Here is a 21,047-nt window from a genome sequence, read left to right on the forward strand (position 1 = left end):
CTGAGTAATCAATTAAGTTGTGCATACAAATCAGCTGTGCACACCAATTTGTGTGCATAACTTAAGGCACCATATAAAGAATTTGGGAGTAAGTGGATAGTGCTGCAGTAGTCTCCATTAATTTTCAGCAGCACGATATGGTTATGTGCCACTGAAAATCCAGAAAGCACCAGGAAGCCCTCCTAAGTTATCTTCTGCTGAATATTGACCTGAAAGTATTTGTCAACGAAAATGGTAGGAGGTTTGTGTCAAAAGAAGTATAAGACGAGACTAGAAGACCTCAACATATATACTCTGGAGGAGAGAAGGGACAGGAGTGATATGATACAGACATTTAAATATTTGAAAGGTATTAATATAGGACCAAATCTTTTCCAGAGAAGGGAAATTGATAAAACTGGAGGAAGTGCTTATACTGATATAACCAATAGAGTTATTAAATTTAAGGAAGAGGATCCCATTCTATACTGTCCATCAATTTTTTAAGAAGGGTGATTAGTCACTGACTATATTTTTTGAAGGGTAAAACTAGAGGACATAAATACTTTGAGGTTGAGGGGTGGTAGACTTAAGAGTAATGTTAGGGAATTGTTTTTCACAGAAAGGGTGGATGTCTAGAAAGCCCTCCCGAGGAAAGTGGTGGAGAGGAAAACAGTGATGGAATTCAAAAAAGTATGGCATGAACACAGAGGATTGCTAATTAGAATTATAAATGAGCAAACTTTCACAGTCCAAATCCAGGAAAAGGAGATGGTTTGGATAGGCTTGAGCTTGAATGGCAACTCCAGTAGTTGGAACCTAAGGGCAGTACCGGGTACACTTCTAAGGTCTATAGCCCAGAAATAACAAACAAAAAAGAAAATTTAATCATGATATTGTAATGCACGAGACCACACTTGGAATACTGTGTCCAACATTGGTCTCCCAACCTAAAGAAGGATATAAAACTGCTGGAGAGGGTGCAGAGACGAGCAATGAAGCTAGTTAAAGGTATGGAGAACTTGGAATACGAGGAATGACTTAAGAGACTGGGATTGTTCTCCCTTGAGAAGAGGAGACTGCGAGGGGATATGATTGAGACTTTCAAAATACTTAAGGGAATCGTCAAAATAGAGCAGGAAAAAAAAATTATTTACAATGTCTAATGTGACACGGACAAGAGGACATGGACTGAAGCTAAGGGGGGACAAGTCCAGGACGAATATCAGGAACTTCTGCTTCACGCAGTGGGTGGTGGACACCTGGAATGCTCTCCCAGAGGAGGCTATTGCGGAATCCACCGTTCAAGGATTTAAAATCAAACTAGATGCACATCTCCTTACGAGAAGCATAGAGGGATATGGGTGAATAAAATTACACCAGGTGCACACCTGGTTGGGCCTCTGCGTGTGCGGATCACTGGACTTGATGGACCGAAGGTCTGATCCGGAGATGGCAGTTCTTATGTTCTTATGAAACATTCAAGATAATGAAGGGAATAGACTTAGTAGATAAAGACAGGTTGTTTACCCTCTCCAAGGTAGGAAGAATGAGACAGCACTCTCTAAAATTAAAAGGGGATAGATTCCCTACAAACATAAGGAAGTTCTTCTTCACCCAGAGAGTGGTGGAAAACTGGAATGCTCTTCCGGGATTCAAGACAAAGTTAGACAAGTTCCTGCTGAACCAGACCGTACGTAGGTAGGGCTGGTCTCAGGGCACTGGTCTTTGACCTAGGGGCCACCCACGCGGGAGCGGACTGCTGGGCATGATGGACCAGCAGCAGCAATTCTTACGTTCTAAAAAATTAGCTGCTTTTGAATTTAGCACTAACCAATCATTTTCAGCGAAGATAATGGTTTAAGTGTTGTGAAAATATCCAGATAGCCAAAGTGATTTAACCAGTTTTCAGCCATTTCTAACTGGTTAAATCATTTTGAATATTGACCTGCTACTATTCATGGATATAACTCACCTTAAGCTAAATGCCAAACAATCCCTAACTACTCACTCCTCTCTAAGGATTGTCTTTTCAGATGCTTACTCCCCCCTCCCCCCAAGCCTTTCTTCCACAGGAAACACAAGTGCTTTCTGAGACTTTGAACCGTTCAATGAAAATTACTTGCATCTCTCCTATAATCTCCAAAACTTGCTTCAAAATAAAAAGAAACCTGCCAAATTGATCCCCCACCCCCTTTTACAAAACCATTATAGCGGCTGCCGCTGTGGTAACTGCCCCAAAGCCCATAGCGATTTAAAGGGCTTCGGGGCTTTTGCTGTGTGGCAGTCACTAGCACAGCTCTGTAAAAGGACGGGGGGGGGGGGAGAGGTTTGAATTAGGAATAAAATGAATATGAATAAAGTGGATCTATGAACTGGCTCAGTGAAATATTTGGAGTCTTTTTGGTCTCTCATGGGTCAATATTTAGCCAACAGTGGTGAGTGTTTATTAAAACGCTAACCATCATGGGAAAAGTTAGACCTGAATATTCAATGCTAGGTCATGTCTGGGCTAGAGGTCTACACGGGAATAGGGATTGCGGGAATCCCGCGGGAATCCCCCCCTAAACCACAGGACTCCCACGGGGATCCCCCTCTGGCCCACGGGACTCCCACGGGGACCCCCCTCTAGCCAACGGGACTCCAACGGGGATGGAAGGATTTGGAAGCAGGGTTCATCCATATAATATAATGGACACGTCAGCCTTAGTAAAAGAGGGGGGTTAAGTTAACTACTTGAACAGAAAACAAAAAAAGGGTTCCACCAAAGAGATTCCACAAGGAAAACAGCAGCGCAAACACAAAAGAAACTGTGAAATTGATGATCCTGTCAGAAGTAATTGCTGCTTTTTATGGGGACGGGCGGGGATGGAGGTAATTCCTTGCGGTGATGGGTGGGGACGGAGAGGATCCTGATGGGGACGGGTGGAGACGGAGAGGATCCTGGTGGGGACGGGTAGGGATGGAGAGGATCCTGGCGGGGATGGGTGGGATTTCTGTCCCCGTGCAACTCTCTAGTCTGGGCACTGGAAATGAACATCTGGGTTAGCTACGATATCTGGAAGGTGTGTGGGTATGGCTGATATTCAGTGCATAGCTAATCAAGCACAAGACCGGCACACCGTTGGTGACTGCATAATTTCTGGGATCATCTTGACTCTTCCTCTCAGACCAACTCTCAACTGGCTAGTTTCGTTATGACGACAACCAGTTTAGTGGTGTGTAACTAGGCAGGAGCCTCTCCTGCACGGTTAATCCCTTTGGATATCGACCCCTCATTTTCCTGGTGATCTGGAATGAAATGCAAGCATGTGAGATCTACTTACACTTGGTACAATGATTCCGAACGTATAGTTTTCCAAGCTATGTACACTCATTTAAAGCAGCAGCGCATGAGATAATAGCCACATTCCACACAAGTGCATTTACAAAGCCATGCTAGATGGCAGCCACGCCGTCAATGGGCTTCAGTGCGATTACCGCGGGCCGCTGCGGTAATCGGCTTTTTAAAAGAAGGCCAATATTTTTAAAACCCCGGGACAATAACCACTATCAGTCTGTTGCAGTTTAATACATACAATTACATTTTAAACCCACCGCTCCATTTCATATGCATCCTAACCACTCCTACGCCTGCAGCAGCCAAATAAAGAGCAGTTGTTTCTTGTTTATTTCTCTTCAATCTGTGCTTTTGTTTCCACTGACTGAAACTCCAGCCTACAGTGTCATAAACTGCTGAAATGCCCTGCTTACAATGGGTACAGGGGATAAAGATCTGATGTATGGGAGGGGGGCCCGCCTCTTGCAAGATAAAATTTTTTACAAGGGGCCCTGGAATCTGTGTTGACACACATTCAGCGGGCTTTCAAAATTACTGCAAGCACAGTCAATCCCGATTGAATGTGGAATTTACTAAGATGCATAATTATATGCAGAATGCAGTAGCACTAGAATAGCTGTGTCAGACTCAATGCAACCATTTTCATCTAGCTACACTCTGAATTTGCCCATATCCACGTGCCTAAGTGTTCCTTTTACTAAGCTGGGGTGGAAAGTGGTCTTAGCATGCCCTTACCTGGATCTTTCCTGTATGCTAAGGCCACTTACTACCGTAGCAGTAAAATGGCAATTTCCATTTTTGTAAAATTAATGGCCACGTGCTAACGTTATGAAACAAACTCTCCTACTATAACTAAACAGACGTCATAAACTACGTAATGCAGTCACCATCAATGGATAAATGTTTTTTAAACAGTGGTAATTAGGTCTCGAGCATAGGCAGCTCATAACCCCAGTTCAATGTAAGAGGTAGGAAAAAGCCTCAGAACTCCATCTACACCATATAAGAACTGATAGATAATTCAGGGGTAAGGGAACCTCATCGGCATTAAACAAAAAAAACCTCCTCAATTGATCCTTCTAATGAAAGCCTTGTGAAATGCAAGAGACTTAAGTCATTTGTATGTTAAACTGGATATGTCCAATACTCATCTGAAAGAAGGATCCACCACACCGACAATCGATGGTTTAGTAAGGGGGGGGCGGTCCGCCCCAGGTGTCGGCTTGGTGGGGATGCCAGCACCCATCCTCCTTTCGAGTTTAAGCTGTGCTAAGTACACTCTAGCTCAGGAGTGGGCAACTCTGGTCCTCGAGGGCGGCAATCCAGTCGTGTTTTCAGGATTTCCCCAATAAATATGCATTGAAAGCAATGCATGCAAATAGATCTCATGCATATTCATTGGGAAAATCCTGAAAACCCGACTGGTTTCCAGCCCTTGAGGACCGAAGTTGCCCACCCCTACTCTAGCTCTTGCGCAGTTTAGTACAAGAAGCCATAAGAGACCTGAACATGCCACACACCAAACGTGAGGGTTTTGTCCGGATGGACCCTCTCGCACAGGGACAGAAGTCGATGGAACACTTCCTTACAAGCACTCCGGCCAATATTGAAGGGGGAAGGAACCCAGTGACAGTTCCGATGGAAGGAGCCACCGGAGCTGTGGGACTTGAGATCTCGCTCTCCCCTCCGGCAACCCAACTGCCACCTATCCTGGCGTCAGCAGACGTTGAGAGCGAGAGCTCTGAGGACCTGATGAGTCCGACGGCTCCATGCAGAGGAGGGTCTCACGCTGGCTTGAGCGCCGTAGAATCAACAGCGGCAGGAGTGCATGATATCCACTCCTCAAAGGTGACTTTAGATGGCATTTGGTGAGTGCTCCAGAAGTTAGAAGCTGCCTCTACCACAACTGCCAGTGAGATCTCAACGATAGTGAGTAAATTGGATGACCTGACAGTCTCTGTGCGTAATATTCAATCTGATACTAACACAAAGTTTGACCAAGTTAATAAAGAAATTGCTTCTCTTCAAAATCTTACTGCAACATTTATTAAAGAAAGACTTTTCCTCCAAAGGAAAATTGAACAAATTGAAAATTATAATAGAAGACTTAATCTTAGAATTTTGAATTTTCCTAAATCTTCAGTTACCTCTCCATTAGACATATTTAAAAAATACCTCATTGAAAATTTAAAATTTCCTCAGGACTCAATTCCACCTATAAATAGGATATATTATCTTCTTAAGAAACTTAGTTCTTCATTACAAGACGCACAGGTTGCTGGATCAAAACCTTTGGATTTAAATAACTTAACTGATATTTTAGAAAACTCTCAGGAAAAAATAGAATATCGGGGTACTTTGATAATATCATTTGTTTTTGAACAAGACCTTAATGCTATACTGAAAATATTCTTCCGACATGTTCAGAGTTTATTCCTGGGTCAGAGAATCTGGATATTCCCTGACGTTACAAAATCTACTCGGAGGATCGGAGGAAATTGTTCTTACTTATGAGAGAAGAAGTTAAAACCCTGGGAGCTACTTTTGTATTAAGTTACCCCTTTAAATGTCTAGTAAGATACACTGGAATTAAATATGTTTTTTGTCCTTCCTGAGCACCTTCAAACCTTCTTGGACACTAAGAAAACGCTGTAGAGTTGCAGAAATTAGGGCCGTGAAAGCACGTTAAGCCATTTCTCTTGATAAGTGTGATTTTTCTTAAGACCTCCTTGTCTTTTCTTAAATTGCTTCTCCATACCTTTTTGAGGGCTAATTATGAGTTTAAGATTATGATTAACTGTTATATATAATTCTGAAGGATTCCTATATTGTGATTAGTTTTACCTTAGTTCTAGCTTTGAATTCTTTATAACCTTGGGACTTTTCTTTTATGGTATACTCTGTATTACTGTAACAAGTGGATTCTTGTGATTTCATTTGAAAAAGATAAATAAATAAATATAAAAATAGAGACCTGAACATTTGAGATGAGGGAAACTGACAAATGATTTGAGGTGGACGGAGAAGGGAAGAACCTATTATTCAAGGATTCTCTTCCCTACCCCCAACACTTCTGCCAGCGCTGAACACCAAAAATCAAGTCCCTCCCCATCACAGGCCAGCTGGAGGAGAATCTCATGTTTCCTGTTAGGGTGGGTCAAAGAAAAATGCCAAGCTGGCCATTACTCAGAATACTAAGTCAGCATTAACCCCCATTTTACAATACCGTAGTGCGGTTTTCAGCGCCGGCTGCGGCAGTAACAGCTCCTATTCTCATAGGAATTCTATGAACATCAGAGCAGCGCTAGAAATTGTGCTATGGTTTTGCAAAAGGGGGGGAGGGGGTAAGTTAGGTACTTCTGCTGGTTAGGAGGAGATAGAGATAAAGTCCAGACAGGCACTTTTACCGTGGATTATAGCAGACGCCGTTCATCAAAGCTGTACCATCCATTGAAGTGTTCTTTGAAAATTTGTATGAATTGATTATAAAAGACTCCTGAGGCAGGCCCCTGTGGGCCGAAACACGATCGTGTTGAGTCTATTTACTAATAAAAAGACTGAACACCAATTGGTCACTTTTGTTGTTGCATTTGCTTTTCACCGTTGTGAGGGCAGTTTCTCTTGTTATATTGGGTGACACGTGAGGCTGAAAAAGTCTAGAATAGGAACTAATGTATATTGTGGGATGCAGGGCACAATCTCCCTCTAAAGGTGTGCAAGTGTGCTAGCCATGCTATTTGATTCACACCTTCAAACCTTGGTAAACTTACTTCAGGTTCATTAAAAAAAAACAAATTAATGGCTAATACAACTAAATAAAGACACAAGCCGAATCAACATAATACATAAGGGGTAAATATTCAACCGGTAGCAGTGAGCATTTTTTTTTAGCCACCGCTGGCTTCATGCCCCAGTATCCAATGGCAGGCACTTAACCACTTATGTGACACCGCATAAAGATAGGACTGTGTTTTAATATAGCCACGTAACTCAGGTAGTTAATATCAGCACTTAACTGCATTAAATGCCCTCTCTGCCCCTGGACCGGAACCCACAAAATATCCAGCTTTCACCTTCACAGTCTGTCATGATAATCAGCGGCATTAACTGGTTAAGCGCCGCTGAATGACAGTGGATAGCCCTGCACAAGTGATTTAACTAGCCAGGAGTCTCTTCTGCCTGCTTAAATCGCTCTGAATATTGACCTCTAAATAAATCATTTATTACCTGTCATTTTCATATTTCACTCATGTGACTGCACTAAATTTTAACATGCCCATGTAAGTTGTAGTGCAACCAAGTTAGTGCATTTTCAGTGTATAATATTGCATTCAGTGCTCGCACCAAACATAAGTTAAAACATATACTAATCATTGCACAAGTTAGCAAATATCATAAGGCACATGTAAGTCACAAACTAATTTGGATCAAACGAGCCCCAATATGGCAATAGTTTAAAAAATCATTTGAGTAAGGAAAAACAGCAAATAAGTCATCCACACAGAGAGAACAGTTTGAGCACTCAGTGATCCAAATTTGAGGGCTATAGAGAAGACAAACACCTTTGAACTCATCAAATGATTAAACAGAACATTAAACAGGCAGCTATTTGAATCTAATCGAAAAAGCACCCAGTTATCTTCAAGTGTGCTCAAAAATCAATACACAGTGTTTTAGCAGGTGCATTTCTCTTTTCTTCCCCCCGGATGAAAAGTACATTTTGCTTAGAGTTGCTCAGTGAAAGCCTACTCTAAAATATTATTTCTTAGAGAACCACATGTGTATAAGCCTACTTACTTAGTCTAAAGCGATCTGTTGATACATGCAGCAACCAGCTGCTCAAGAAGGAGAATTGACAAAGAGGAGAGTCTCAGAGCCAGAGATTGATGCAGTTTGCAGTGTTTTAAGGAGGCACCAAGTTATTTCTAACTCTGTCAGCAATGTTCGCTGCCCTGTGCAAGACTGTCCTCACTTTACAGCAGGGGTGTCAAAGTCCATCCTCGGGGGCCACAATCCAGTTGGGTTTTCAGGATTTCCCCAATGAATACGCATGAGATCTATTTGCTGGCACTGCTTTCTTTATATGCAAATAGATCTCATGCATATTCACTAGGGAAATCCTGAAAACCCAACTGGATTGCGGCCCCCTTACAGCAACTAGGTCAAAGTTAGGTAGCAGGTGAACCCTGCAGTCAGCCCAGGAAGGAAGTGCATTTTCAGCAGGGCCAGCGTTAGAGGGGTACAAACAGGGCAATTGCCCTGAGCCCTCATGCCATAGAGAGGGGTTCTCAAATCTGCTCATAGTAAAAGAAAATGAAGCCTGCCAGTTGGCTTTGGGCCCCCCCTCCCAAACTGCTGCCCTGGGCCCCATATTTCTAACATCAGCTCTGATGTTCAGAGTCAGTATATCAGCTGATCTTAATACCTCCTTAAACGGTATGGCACAGGAAGGCAGATGACCAGCTAAGAGAGAGAGAGAGAGAGAGCAAGAAAGACTTTGGTAACAAGCCAATGATGTGCCAGTAAAGTTTTTTGCATTTTGAGGAGACGCCTCAGTCTGACAGAAAGACTACCCTGAGTCTCTTTTGACCCGAGACTGTCATGACATCCCAAACTGAAGAAGAATCCTGTAGGCTGAGACTGAGATTAATGCTGGATCCACAGCCTGTGCCCACATCCTGTGCTTGACAATGGGATGCTGAGACCATACTCCGCCTAGCCTGGACAGTGGGCAACACAACTGGTGCTTGTTTGTAGTGCTTTTAGAAATAAAGTAGAGACAGTCTGGTTGTTTCTTGCCACGTGCATTCTACTGCCTCCACTTCCATTAGGATTTCTGTCCTCTCTGACACAGATGTCTCTCCTTTAGATGCTCAATTATTTGCTCTTTGAACAGGAAAGGGCAAGGAAAGGATATTTCTAAAAGAGGTTATGATTGAGGGCAGCTACACTGAAAGAGTTGTGCCAAGTCTGTGTGGCGATCTGGGGAAGGGTCACCTGGAGAAGAATCAGTGTTGTTGACCACCTGGGCACATAAGATGACAGGGGACGGAGACCAGGGCTCATCATTGAATTGTGACAGGGGAAATCAAGGCAGTGTGTTTAACCTCTAGAAAGACTAGCATTACATTAGTCTATTAAAAAAAAAAAAATCATATTTTTTTTCATTTTTCATTTCATTTTTATTTATTAGCCTTTAAAGTGGACTAAACAGCAGCTATACTACTTTATCCAATAACTGAGGAAGTGGCAGCTGTGAAAGCATGTTTTACGTTAAATTTTCATATCTTAGAAAATGTGGTGTTTACCTTGAAATCATCCCAAACATTATCTGATTAATATCATTAATCGTAATAATATGCAGTGTTTATCATGTACAACACCATTTCCCTCCTAGGGGGGGTGGGTAGGGGGTGGATTAGCATTCTCCCCCCAAAACATTACTGCTTCCTGCTATATGTTGTATTGAATTTAAATGGTTATTGTACCAGGTGCATTATAATTTATTGTAGAATCATATAAATATTAAATATGATAAATGTAAAATGTAAAATTACATCTCTTTAGGTTCATTTTTCACAGTTGAATCTGTTTGAGGTGAGACTGAAAAGTATGGTATGAAAACAGGTGATTTACTGTATGCAAACTTCAAACTTATTGAAGTTTTAAGAGATAGAGAATGTTTCTCTACCAACATGTTGGTGAAAGTCACTTTTCTAAATTAGTTCTTTGAAAAAACTGCTGAAGTATGGAAGTCAGGAGAATTGTTTCAATATCTAAAATTATCTTATTCTGTGGCACATTTTAAAATGAGCAGGCTGCTAAGAAACTGAGCATTTCCTCCTTCCCTCTGGTTGCCTATTTAGTCCTACAGATGTCAGATAGAGCGCTAAGTACTTCCACTGACCCCATGAAAGAGGTCCACCTGTGTGACAGTCCAAAACCCCAAACTATAGGACCCATCCAATAAATTCATCAGTGACAACAGATGCTTGGTGGGGGTTCTTGCACAATTCCCACATCCAATATTTTTTTCCAAACAATACATACTACAGTGTGATCCAAAGACCTGCATCAAATATGAGTCGCCATAGAATTATGAACTAGCCAGAGGACTATCACTTGTCAGCTTCTGACTCACCTAATAAAGACAGTGCCCCCACATTTAAAAAAAATCCCAAACATTAACGATTCTGAAACCTGTAACCTGCTGGAGCTATGAAACTGGTATCATTAGGAGGCTTTATCAGGAGTCAAAAACAAAAACCCTGCAGAGCGAATGGGATTCCTTGATATCACATGGGATTGGGCTGAAGCCCCCTTCCCCCTCTCCCCCCCCCCCCGGAAACAATCGCTGGTAGGTCGTTTAGCACGTTGTGACAGTAAATACACAGCCGACTAGATCAGACCTGCATCACAAGTAGGGTAGCAATCCGGAGGACAAAGCATTTATGTAAAACACATAGGACATATATCACATTTCAAAACATTTCATGAATAGCATTTCAGGGGTTTGTTTTCAAAGCACAGGTAGCAGTTGTACCGCAATATTAGAGGGGGGGGGGGTTCTTTTAATATTTTGCTGACAATTCAAAGAAAAAGTCGGTTTAGGTTCACATACCTTGACACCGGACAAAAACACAGAGGAAACAGATGTGTGCAGTTACTGTGGTTTGGGAAATGTGTGCAACAGCCCAACAGAAGTGTTAGTTGGAAATATTGCTGAGGATGGAGAACAGAAATGGAAAGCAGAGGTGCAGGCAGTCGTCTACACAAGTGGATGGACAGACAATAACAGAGACCATTCAACTAAGCAAAGACAGGATGCTATGTGCACACAACGCTTAAACCCTGCTGCTTACTGTGGGCTCTTGGGGTAGAAAGGAAGGGTGACATGGCTGAGATCCTGGATGTCAAAAGCGGTGGGCTCGGCTGAAATTGCCTGCCTCTTGGTCCTCTCCCCCTGCAGGGTGCCCGAGCTCTGTTTCTGAGCTTGCTGGGTGGCCGGCCGGATCACCGAGCGATACTTATCCAGCTCGTTCTGCAGTTTCTGAATCAGCTCGTCCTTCTGATCTAACTCCAGCTCCAGCTCGTCTATGAGCGCATCCCGCTGCCTCAGCTCCTCGATCTTCTCCTGCAGCGCATACTGTAAATCCCGCAAGGTGCCCATGCTGAGGGCTGCTGCCGCCGCCGCTGCCACCGCTGCTGCTCCTCTCCCTGCTCCCTTCCGCCTCTCACAGAGCAACTTTTCCCCCGAACTCACCGCCGATTCTTTACTTTCGTCAACTTTGCCAATTCCCTTCCGAAGGACCTGCCCCTCTTGTCTATTCCGGCCCCGCCGTCTGTCCTGCTTGCTCGGGTTGTGACGGGGTTATTTGCCAGGTGCTCTGGGCTGAGCTACGTTCATAATCTCAAAGTGTTAAAAAAAAACCCCTTCAGCATCGAGTTGCAGAAAGCTTGCTTGTTACTGCTGATTTCGATCTGCCTGCGTCAAGCTGGAGACTGTGAAAAGAGCGAGAGGGAGCGAGCAGGAAGGGGGCGTCTGCAGCGTGCTGTAATGCTTGCATTGTGTCACTTTCGGGACACACTACAGCTGTCAGCTGGGGACTTATTTGGTTTTGGACGCTTGGCTTTCGCCTTCAGGGATTTTGCTTTCCTTATAGACGGGGAGGAATGCCACCAGTGTAAAGGCAGATGAGGTTTGTTTCGCTCCTTTATTTTCCCTGTTTTCCTTTAGACGGGGAGGAATGCCACAAGTGTAAAGGCAGATGAGGTTTGTTTCGCTCCTTTTTTTCCCCTGCTTTCCTTTAGACGGGGAGGAATGCCACAAGTGAATGGGCAAATGAGGCTTGTTTCACTCCATTTTTTTCCTTTCTTTTTCATTCCCACCGCCTTATTTTAATTGTCTGACAAGCATTTGCATTTCTTGCACTGAATTCACTGTGTGTACCGAAGGTCAGTAACATTTTTGAGTTGAGTGCCCTCCCTCCTACCCTCACGGCAGCATACATGTTGCATTGTTGTACAGACAAAATGAGGGAGGGGATGAGGCTAATTCACCATGCGTTATTACATTTAATACAGGTATTTCAAATTTGTTTACATATAGCAGGGGACACTTTAGGATTACAAAAAGAGAGTTTTATATTTGAACATTTAAAAATTGTTTTTGCAATGTTGTTCCATGTGATATTGGTTTATGATTTCATGATGTATATTCGTTTTAATGCTTTTTGCTCACGTGATTTAACAAATGCGTTTTATTCACACCATATATTAGATTATATCTGGTGTTCATTTATGTCCTCGTTGCTTCTTACTTTTAGTATGTTTTTATTAGATGTTTTATATTCATGTTGATATCTTTTGCTTTGGTACGTGAGAAATACTAGCCCGAGAGCTTGTCTCGAGGGTGCAAATGAGGGGAGGCCCGCGGTGCTCGAGCGGAGGGCAAATACGGAAGTGCGGGCGAGACAGGTGGGATTGGTTGGCGGGTCATTCCCGCCGAAGAAGAGCGACGGGATTGGGCGGCCGCAATGGTTTGGACGAGAGGAGAGAGGCAATAAGAGGCAGGACCTTTGGAGGACCCAGGGCGTTCCCGGTCCTCTGAGGCAGCATTTTGAGATGGCATTCCTGCTATTCTCCTGGCAGTCATCACATCGTGGAGGCGGTCATGTCAAGGCTTCAGCAATCCTGTGCAGCAGCAGCGTGATGGCAGAGAGCGAGGCACCCGCGGAGCTGTCCCTGCTGGCCGGCGATTCCTTCAATGAGGAAGATCAGCAGGTGGGTTCAGGTGCATCAGGAGGACAGGCACTGCCACTGTGGATCTCCAAAGCGGCAGTGTGGTCAACGATTGCATTGGAGGTCTCAGGCCTGGCGGGAGCTGGTGGGGGGAGGAGGAAGGGAGCCTGGATCAAGGCAGAACCGACCGCGGGCCCTAGCACCGGGAGGGGCAGGGGAAAGCTCTCTAAGGGTGCTATGGGTAGAGTGGGGATAGGTGCGGGTGGGCCCTTGAACAGGATGTGGGCGGACCCAGTGGGGGGGCAGGTTGGGGTCTGCGTTTGTGCACATGGAGAGTCACAGGGTGTCAACAGCAGTGGGTAAGGAAGATGGTGGGCATAATCCCACTGAGTAGGGTGAGGGGAGTGACAGAGGGTGGATGGAGCCAGTCATGGGGACACCCGGATATTGGCTAGCTTGGCCTCCGGGGCCTTGGGGATCCCCTTGAATGGCATCACTGTGGCCTATGAGTGGGTCGCCCTTTCCTTTTATTGGACTCTGAATGGGGGTGAGGTATGGGTTGGAGAGTGATGGACCTTAGTGGGGACATCCGGTAGTGAGGGGTAGGGTGGTTAGGGGTGGCTCCAGGGCATAACTCCCATTGGTATCATACAGGTTGCTTCTCCTTTTCCAGATGTTTCCCTGCAGGCTTTGAGAGCGACTGGAGTGCGGTCTGCCAAATTGGATTGGAGATCATCGGCAGACAGAAGGGATACCAGAATCCATGGAGTCCCAGCACAAGACGGCAGGCGGATTGAGCATGGTGGCTGCTGGAGATGGCGTCCTGTTGGTGGAGAGGCAACAGTGAGAAGTTCTCAGGATGAGTGACATGGCACAAAGTGCTGCAGGGGGAACTAAGTGGGGTAGGCAAGAGGGAAGTGCAGGAGCCGTAGTCGGAGGGGCAGGTCGTTGTCTTCTTCTTCGTCTTCCTCTTCTTCCACATTTGATTTGTCACAGTCAGGAGGGACGATGGGAGAGGGATCTGCGGAACCAGTTGGCAAGGATAGAGTGGTGTCCCCCCCATTGTACTTACCGTTCTTGTTTACTTTACTATGCTTATTGTAGTTCTCCCCACTTCCCCCTTGTATAAGTCTGTAATGTTTATGTGTTTGTTCTAGTTAGTAACTGAGACCCTGTTTTTAATTGTAAATTGCTTTGAAATTATGATATTGTGATACATCAAAAATTTTAATAAACTTGAAACTTGATTTGCCCTCGCTGAGTTATGGGAAAAGTTTCCTCGAGCCTTACAGCGCAAGATTGGTAGGCAGGCCTGTATAGACATCTTCCAGCTTTTGGAGGGTAGAGCTTGGCAGAACACTAAGAAGGATAGGAAGGAGAGTGCGTAGGCTAAGGTGAGCCCAGTGTCATGTAACATCATTAATTGGATGAGGGCCTTCATGAGGCTGGCGAGTGTGTGGAGTTGCGAGTGTCAGCAAGATTATGTGCTGCTGTTTCATGGGTCCTATCCAGGATGCTTAGCATCACTTAGGGGGCTGGGCCTGGCTCAACTATAAAGAGGCGTTCAGGGACAAGATGGAGAAAACCAGAAACATGTCGTGGGTTACCCAGGACATCAGCCTGTGGTTCACACATGTGACCATCAGATCGGATGCTGCATTTGAGAGTGAGGTAGTCAGAAGGGTCCCCTCAGGAGCTGGGGGGAGTTGGCCCTTTCGTGCAATGGTTGATGGGGGGGTGGAGGGGGGGCAGACTGCTGGAGTGGTGCAGGACACTTGTTGGAAGTTTAACAGAGTGACCTGCCCCTTCCCAGGCTGCCAATTTAGACATGTCTGCTCACGGTGTGGACAGAGTCAATGCGCTCAAGTGCCCCAAAAAAGGAGTTGCACCTCCCTCAGGTGGGCCCGAGTGAGACAAGGGTGGACGGAGTGCCCACCCCCATTAGGGTGGTGGCACTGTTGCCCTGGCTCCACATGTACAGGAACCACAGAGCTGCTGGGGTGTTGGAGCAGGTTTTCGGGAAGGCTTCCATATTCCATTCCAGGGTGCCATCAGTAATGTACAAGTTTCAAACGCTTCCTCGGTAGGTCTTTTGCATGAGGTGGTCAGGGAGAAGTTGGGGGAAGAGGTTGCTTTGAGATGGATAGCAGGTCCTTTCCCTTTGTGTCCTTTTTCCAAAATGCGGGTGTCTGCTCTTGCGATTATCCCTAAGAAGGATCAGAGCAAATTCCATCTCATCCACAATCTATTACAATCCGACGTCTTTTGTGGATTCGTTATTGTTGTCCTTTATCTTTATTTTCCGTTGTTTTAGCACCCACACATCCAGGGGAGGGGGGTATACCTTTTGTTTGGTATTATTCCCACTCACCTATAACTTGGGCATTCCATGAATAGCAGGATTAGTAGGCCACATGTAGGTTATGTCATATGCTCAGAGAAACCTTTTAAAATGGTCACTCTAAGCATCGCTGGTGCCTTCAGGTGAAGGTTGTGCATCATTCTTCTGAAATCCTGGACTTCAAGAGATCTCCTGCAGCCTATCTTCTTTCCTCGGCCTTCTGTCTCCTGTCTGCTGTCGGCCTGCTGTTGGACTCCTCTTGCCACGGTAGACTCAGAGCTAGCCTCTGCTTCGGCAGGCTGGCCTTGCTCAGAGTAGATGATGTGCTGTCTCCCTGGTGGACTGATGGGATCATCTTCACAGATTTCATTTTGGTTTTTTCCCACATTCCTCTCTGTATTTGTTTCTTGATCATATGGTGCTAAGCACTGCTTTCTTGTGTTGGCTTTGATTTTTTTGATGCTCGTTCTTCTGCCTTTAGATGCAGGTTGTGTTCACAGATGTTTCTATATTCCATCACTTCCTTAGCACTTTATCTTATATTGTGATCCCTATCTGGGATAGACAGGGAATTTCCTTGTGCCTCGGTATTACACCCTAATGGTTCGATTAACTTCTAATGTTAAAATTTTTTTCTTCTTTGTTGGATCCACTTTCTGTAACTGCATCGAACTGAAAGGCATTTTGCGGTATATAAAGTCTTATGTTATGTTATGTGATTTCCCAGCTGAGGATTGGAAGAGCTGGAATGTAAAGAAGTTGTGACACATTTGGCTGTGCCCACTAAAGCAGGTAGAAAGCCATGGTAGGATGAACCACGACTGGTTAGCAAGTGAAGAGACAACTAAGGGCAGTCTTGGCATCATACAGAGACTTCTGCAGTCGGTATGTACGCATTTATAATTTAATTCTGAAAAATAATTTAAAAGTCAATAGGTTTCAGAGATGTAAATGTGACTCTGAGGCTAGCCCACCCTGTAATTAGGCACAATATAGGGACAGATATAATGGCATATTATTTTGTATGTTGACTTCACATAACTTATTATTAAGCTATGCTGCAGCCAAATTATTAGGCAGACTGGATGGACAATACAGGTCTTCATCTGCCTTCATTTACTATACTATTATGTTAGATGCAAGGCAGAATCATGTGGGAAATTTTATTATGTGAGTGAAGCCACCCACAAAGCAATGAAATAAAGCTGGAAACTAATAACAGCAGACCTCACAGGGGACATAAACTGAGAACTAGCAATGCAGAATAGCCTGAAAAATGGGCACTGTTTCCCCTAGGCACATGGAGTGCCACATGCTGCTGTGAACAGGGCAACTGTGTTTATGTTTGTGCTTATTAAAAATCTTAATATACTGCTCTTGCAAACAATCAAAACTGTCTTAATCACATTGTGGGTGTATTAGTCATACTGTCCCGAGTTTTGCAATGAGGGGGCAAGGTCACCGGTGCTATGTGTGACTAAACCATTTGGAGGTCTGTGTGACCAAATGAGTTGCACTCTTGGAGGGTTCACGTCAAGCAATAGTGTTTGGTGAAGATGTAAATGGAAGACAAGGTGGAAGCATTGCAAATGTCCTCCAAGGGGGTAACTTGAAGGTTGGCCAAAGTGCTAGCTGTTGACCAGAGATGGTGGGCATGGGCTTTTCCTGTGAGCTATAGGTCTGCCTGGTTGTAGATGAACAATATCACTTGGTCACCAGGACACCCATTCTGCTATGGTCACTTAAGAGAAAGAGTAGTGAGGCTCAGCAAAGAGGCTCTCATGTAGATGCAAGGCTGAAGGACACATTTGCAGTCCAGAATAAGCAGGTGCCATTCCTCTGGGCTGGCACATGGCTTCAGGATAAAGGCAGGAAAAGGACTATCTAGTTGATATGGAATGCTGACACCACATTGGGGTGGAAATGGGTGTGGGTCCTGAAGATGACTCACTCATGTGGGACCAGAGTATATAATGGGTATGCCACGAGGGTGCGTAACTCGCTCAAGTGCATAGAACAGGCAATAACAATGAGAAAGAAGGTCTTCTAAGTAAGGAACTTGGGGGAATCCTTGAATGGCTCAAATTAGGGGGGGGGGATAGAATGAACTATTGCAAGACAGTGTTGAGATTCCACACCAAGTTCAAAGGGGCTGTTGAAGTAGAAAATGAGGGTTTAACAGGATCTTCATAAATCTGCTCACCATCCATCATCTATCTTAGCGTATGTATTGTTCCCCACGTTCAACATCTCCCTTCTCTATGTCTCCTATACATCCCTTTCTAGTATTTATCCTGTGCCCATCTCCCTGCCTTCATCACCTCACCATTCTATGATTCCCTCCCCCTGTGTACAGTATTATTCATCTATATCCCTATACCTACCCTGTCCAGCATCTTCCTTCTGTGTTCTTATTCTCACCAGTCTAGCCATCTTCTCTCTGTGTCCATATACCCTCCCATGTTTAGCATTACCCCTCTATGTATTTCGGTTACATACCTGATGGATTGAATTCTGCTATTAAATGGCAAGCTTTTTTTTTAAACAGAATTAACAGATGTTCCAGTAGAGAATTCTACTTATCAATCCCTATGGTTAAACTCCAAGATTCAAATAGGCAGATCTGGGATTGCCTGGAAGCAATGGATGAAAGCAGGGATTCGAACACTTGATGATGGTATCTCAAATGGGAAAATGCTTTAGTTTTCACGACTGCAACAAACATTTGGTATTGCTAATTCTCAAAATTATAAGTGGTTGCAGCAGACCATTCAGAAGGGATTCCCTGATTGGTGAAATCTAAAAAATTATTATAGTTTGCATATCCTTTCCTTCCAGATAGATTCGTTAAGACATCAGGCCACCAGGTGGTATAAATTAATATCAGAGTTCTTGAATAAAAAACAAAAAAATGGTCTTCGTGACATTTGGAGCATCAAGATAAAGCAGTATATTTCTGCGTCTTGATGGCCACGAATTTGGACTGTGAGATTGAAATGTACAGCTTCAGCATCTATGAAACAGACATGGATTTTTTCTATTACATAGATCATTTTGGGCCCCTGTTAGGTTGCATAAGTTGGATAGTTCCAAGCCTAATAGATGCTGGCACTGTCATTTAGACATTGGGACACTGGATGATCTGTTGTTCTATAGTCCATTGATACTTAGCTTCTAGAGGTCAATATGGGGTAAAATTAATAACATTTTGGAATCAATTCCTTTAACTTATGAAGCAGTCATTTGTGGTACAATATTACATGTTAAACCCCCTTTAGATCAATATAGAGGTCGTCTTTTGCTTATAATGACTGGGATAGCCATCCAGATGATCACTCGAAATTGGAAGAACTGTGATCGTTTAAATTTTTCATTCTGGTGGGCAAGTCTTTCCTCTAGTTATAGACTTGAAAGAATAAATGCTGAGAATGTGGGGCATGGTAATATACAAAAATTGATATGGGACCCAATGACATCTTATGTTACCTAATTATAGTTGATAATAATAAGGGGCTCATAATTGAAAGAGAAAAACGTCAAAAAACCGGCCTAAGTCGGCACTTGGATGAACATTTCTCAAAAACGTCCAAGTGCTGATAATAAAAACGAGTTTTGGACGTATTTCTAAATGACCTAGGCATTCATAGTGCCGCTGAACGACCAAAGCTACACGGGGCATTTCGGGAGGCGTGTCGAGAGCGGGAGTTGGGCGGGATGTGGGCCGGCTTAGACTTAGTCGTACAGCATGTATAACTGAAAGTTTTACAACAGAGCCTAGACGGAACTTGGACATTGTGACTTAGACCATGTAAAACATTTTCTAAGTCACAAAAACCCACCTAAAGTCACTAGATAAGCACTGCAAACACATAAAACAGACCCCCCACACACTACCCCAGTGATCACCAACCCCCCACCCCCATAAAAATTTTAATCATAACTTTAAAATTCAGCCTCCAGACCATCATCACCTGGCCGCCTGACTTAGGAAAGCCTAGTCGTCAAGCCCAGAGGCAGCTTAAGTAGTCTTGGGGGTGGGTTAGGGACTCATGGAGAGGAGGACCCATGCCCATAAACCCCTGTAATCACTGCATTGATACTTAAACATGTGCACTCCCCTATACACCCCCAAAACCCTTTTGTTTTGGCATATAAGTGGCTCCTGCAGCCAAAAGGGCTATTGGGGTGGTAGATAAGTGGGTCTAGGGGATTCTGGAGGTGGTTTGGGGGGCTCACCGTAACCTATGAGTAAGCTGTAGTGAGGAGAAGACATGGCACCTTTTTTGTGAAGTTCACAGCAGTGCCCTGTAAGGTACCCCACTATTTAGGTAGCATGTCTGGGTGTGCAGTCCATCACTTTGCAGACCCCTCCCAATGGCCATTCTGCCGATACAGGTTGTGGTTTTAATCACTGGTCCTCCTCCACCACCTTGTGCAAATCAATGTATTTAAATAATTGTGTGAAAATCACAAACTATCTATAATTTAAATATTTAAATGCTGAAAAAATGTATAAAAAGCCACTTATCTTAGTGGTAACTGACAGATCATTTCAGGAACTGATTCAAACGGGCCTGTTTCACCATGTCTTCTTCAGAGAATCAGAATGCTTAATTACAGTAAAACCATAATGCTGTATTTCAGAGAATAGCATCAGTCTGTAAAGGCAAGGCGTGGGGTGATTTTCACACAATTATTTAAATACATTGATTTGCACAAGGTGAAGTTTGAATTCTATTTTTGTTTGAATTAAGTGTTTTTTTAAAGCAATTATTTTCTAGTTTTGTTTTTATATTGATCTGTTTACTATGGTGTTCATTATCAAAAGCAAAAAGCATCATAAAGAGGCAGAAAGATGTTTTCTCTAAAGAGTCTTAAGTTGCAATTTTTAAAACTCAGATTTGAGACGTTTTTCTCCTGTTTGACCAAATTTCAAGGAGGCATGTTGAGATCATGTTATGGTTGGAACATGGGCATTTCCAAAAGTTAAGACATTTTTCTGCCATAATGGAACAAAATCAAAATGTCTGAGACAAAAAATGAAATGATTTTTGCTCGACCTGTTTTAAGCACCACTAAGTTACAAAAAGGTGCTTTAAATGACCAGGTGAACACTGGAAAAATTAAGGCATGACCCTCCCTTAATCCCCCAGTGATCACTGACCCCCCTCCTATCCTCAAAGATATGACAGTGATAATAGATTCTGCAGGAAGCTCTACTATCCCTCCCTATTATTTAATCTCTACATTAGACCAGACCTAGACATAGCCTGCAAATAACAAAAACAAATTCACTCCTTTGCGGATGACATCCAACTATACCTACCACTAGGAGAAACCTGCGACGCCCAAATCGTGAAGCTCCTAAAATGCCTCTTGGAAATCAAAAACTGGATGACCGTCAACAAATTGCAACTATACGCCTCCAAAACAGAACTCCTTTGGATCCGCAAAGAACACTGCAACCGCATCTATTCCTCATTACACTGGGACTCGACTACCATAACTACAAAGGACCAAGCAAGCAGCCTAGGAATGCTCCTGGACTCCAACCTGTCACTTTCTACCATAAATCTCAGGTGGTATCTTCCTCATTTTACTACCTAGGCAAACTCCGAAAAATAAGGAACTGCTTTTCTGAGTCTG

The 21,047-nt window shown here is 43.8% G+C and overlaps 1 protein-coding gene and 1 long non-coding RNA gene across 5 annotated transcripts in view; one reads left to right on the forward strand and one right to left on the reverse strand.

The window, feature by feature from the left end:
- Positions 1-21,047, reverse strand: part of PRKG1 (protein kinase cGMP-dependent 1) — a 1,424,783-nt gene that overhangs the window by 1,208,235 nt on the left and 195,501 nt on the right. For 2 of the 4 annotated variants that reach the window (XM_033943781.1, XM_033943779.1), the window contains exon 1: positions 11,182-11,624. The exons of 1 other annotated variant lie outside the window; for it this stretch is intronic. In XM_033943781.1, coding sequence (XP_033799672.1) covers positions 11,182-11,489 — 308 coding nt within the window. In that variant the 5' untranslated portion in view covers positions 11,490-11,624. Of the gene's footprint in view, positions 1-11,181; positions 11,665-21,047 lie in introns of those variants that run through there. One more of the 4 variants, XM_033943783.1, reaches the window with a different exon arrangement.
- LOC117360109 lies at positions 11,908-14,265 on the forward strand. Its single transcript, XR_004539358.1, has 3 exons — positions 11,908-12,018; positions 12,703-13,102; positions 13,734-14,265. It is a non-coding gene; the product is annotated as an uncharacterized LOC117360109 (long non-coding RNA).

Source organism: Geotrypetes seraphini, chromosome 4, assembly GCF_902459505.1.
Source record: "Geotrypetes seraphini chromosome 4, aGeoSer1.1, whole genome shotgun sequence".
Classification (NCBI taxonomy): Eukaryota; Metazoa; Chordata; class Amphibia; order Gymnophiona; family Dermophiidae; genus Geotrypetes; species Geotrypetes seraphini.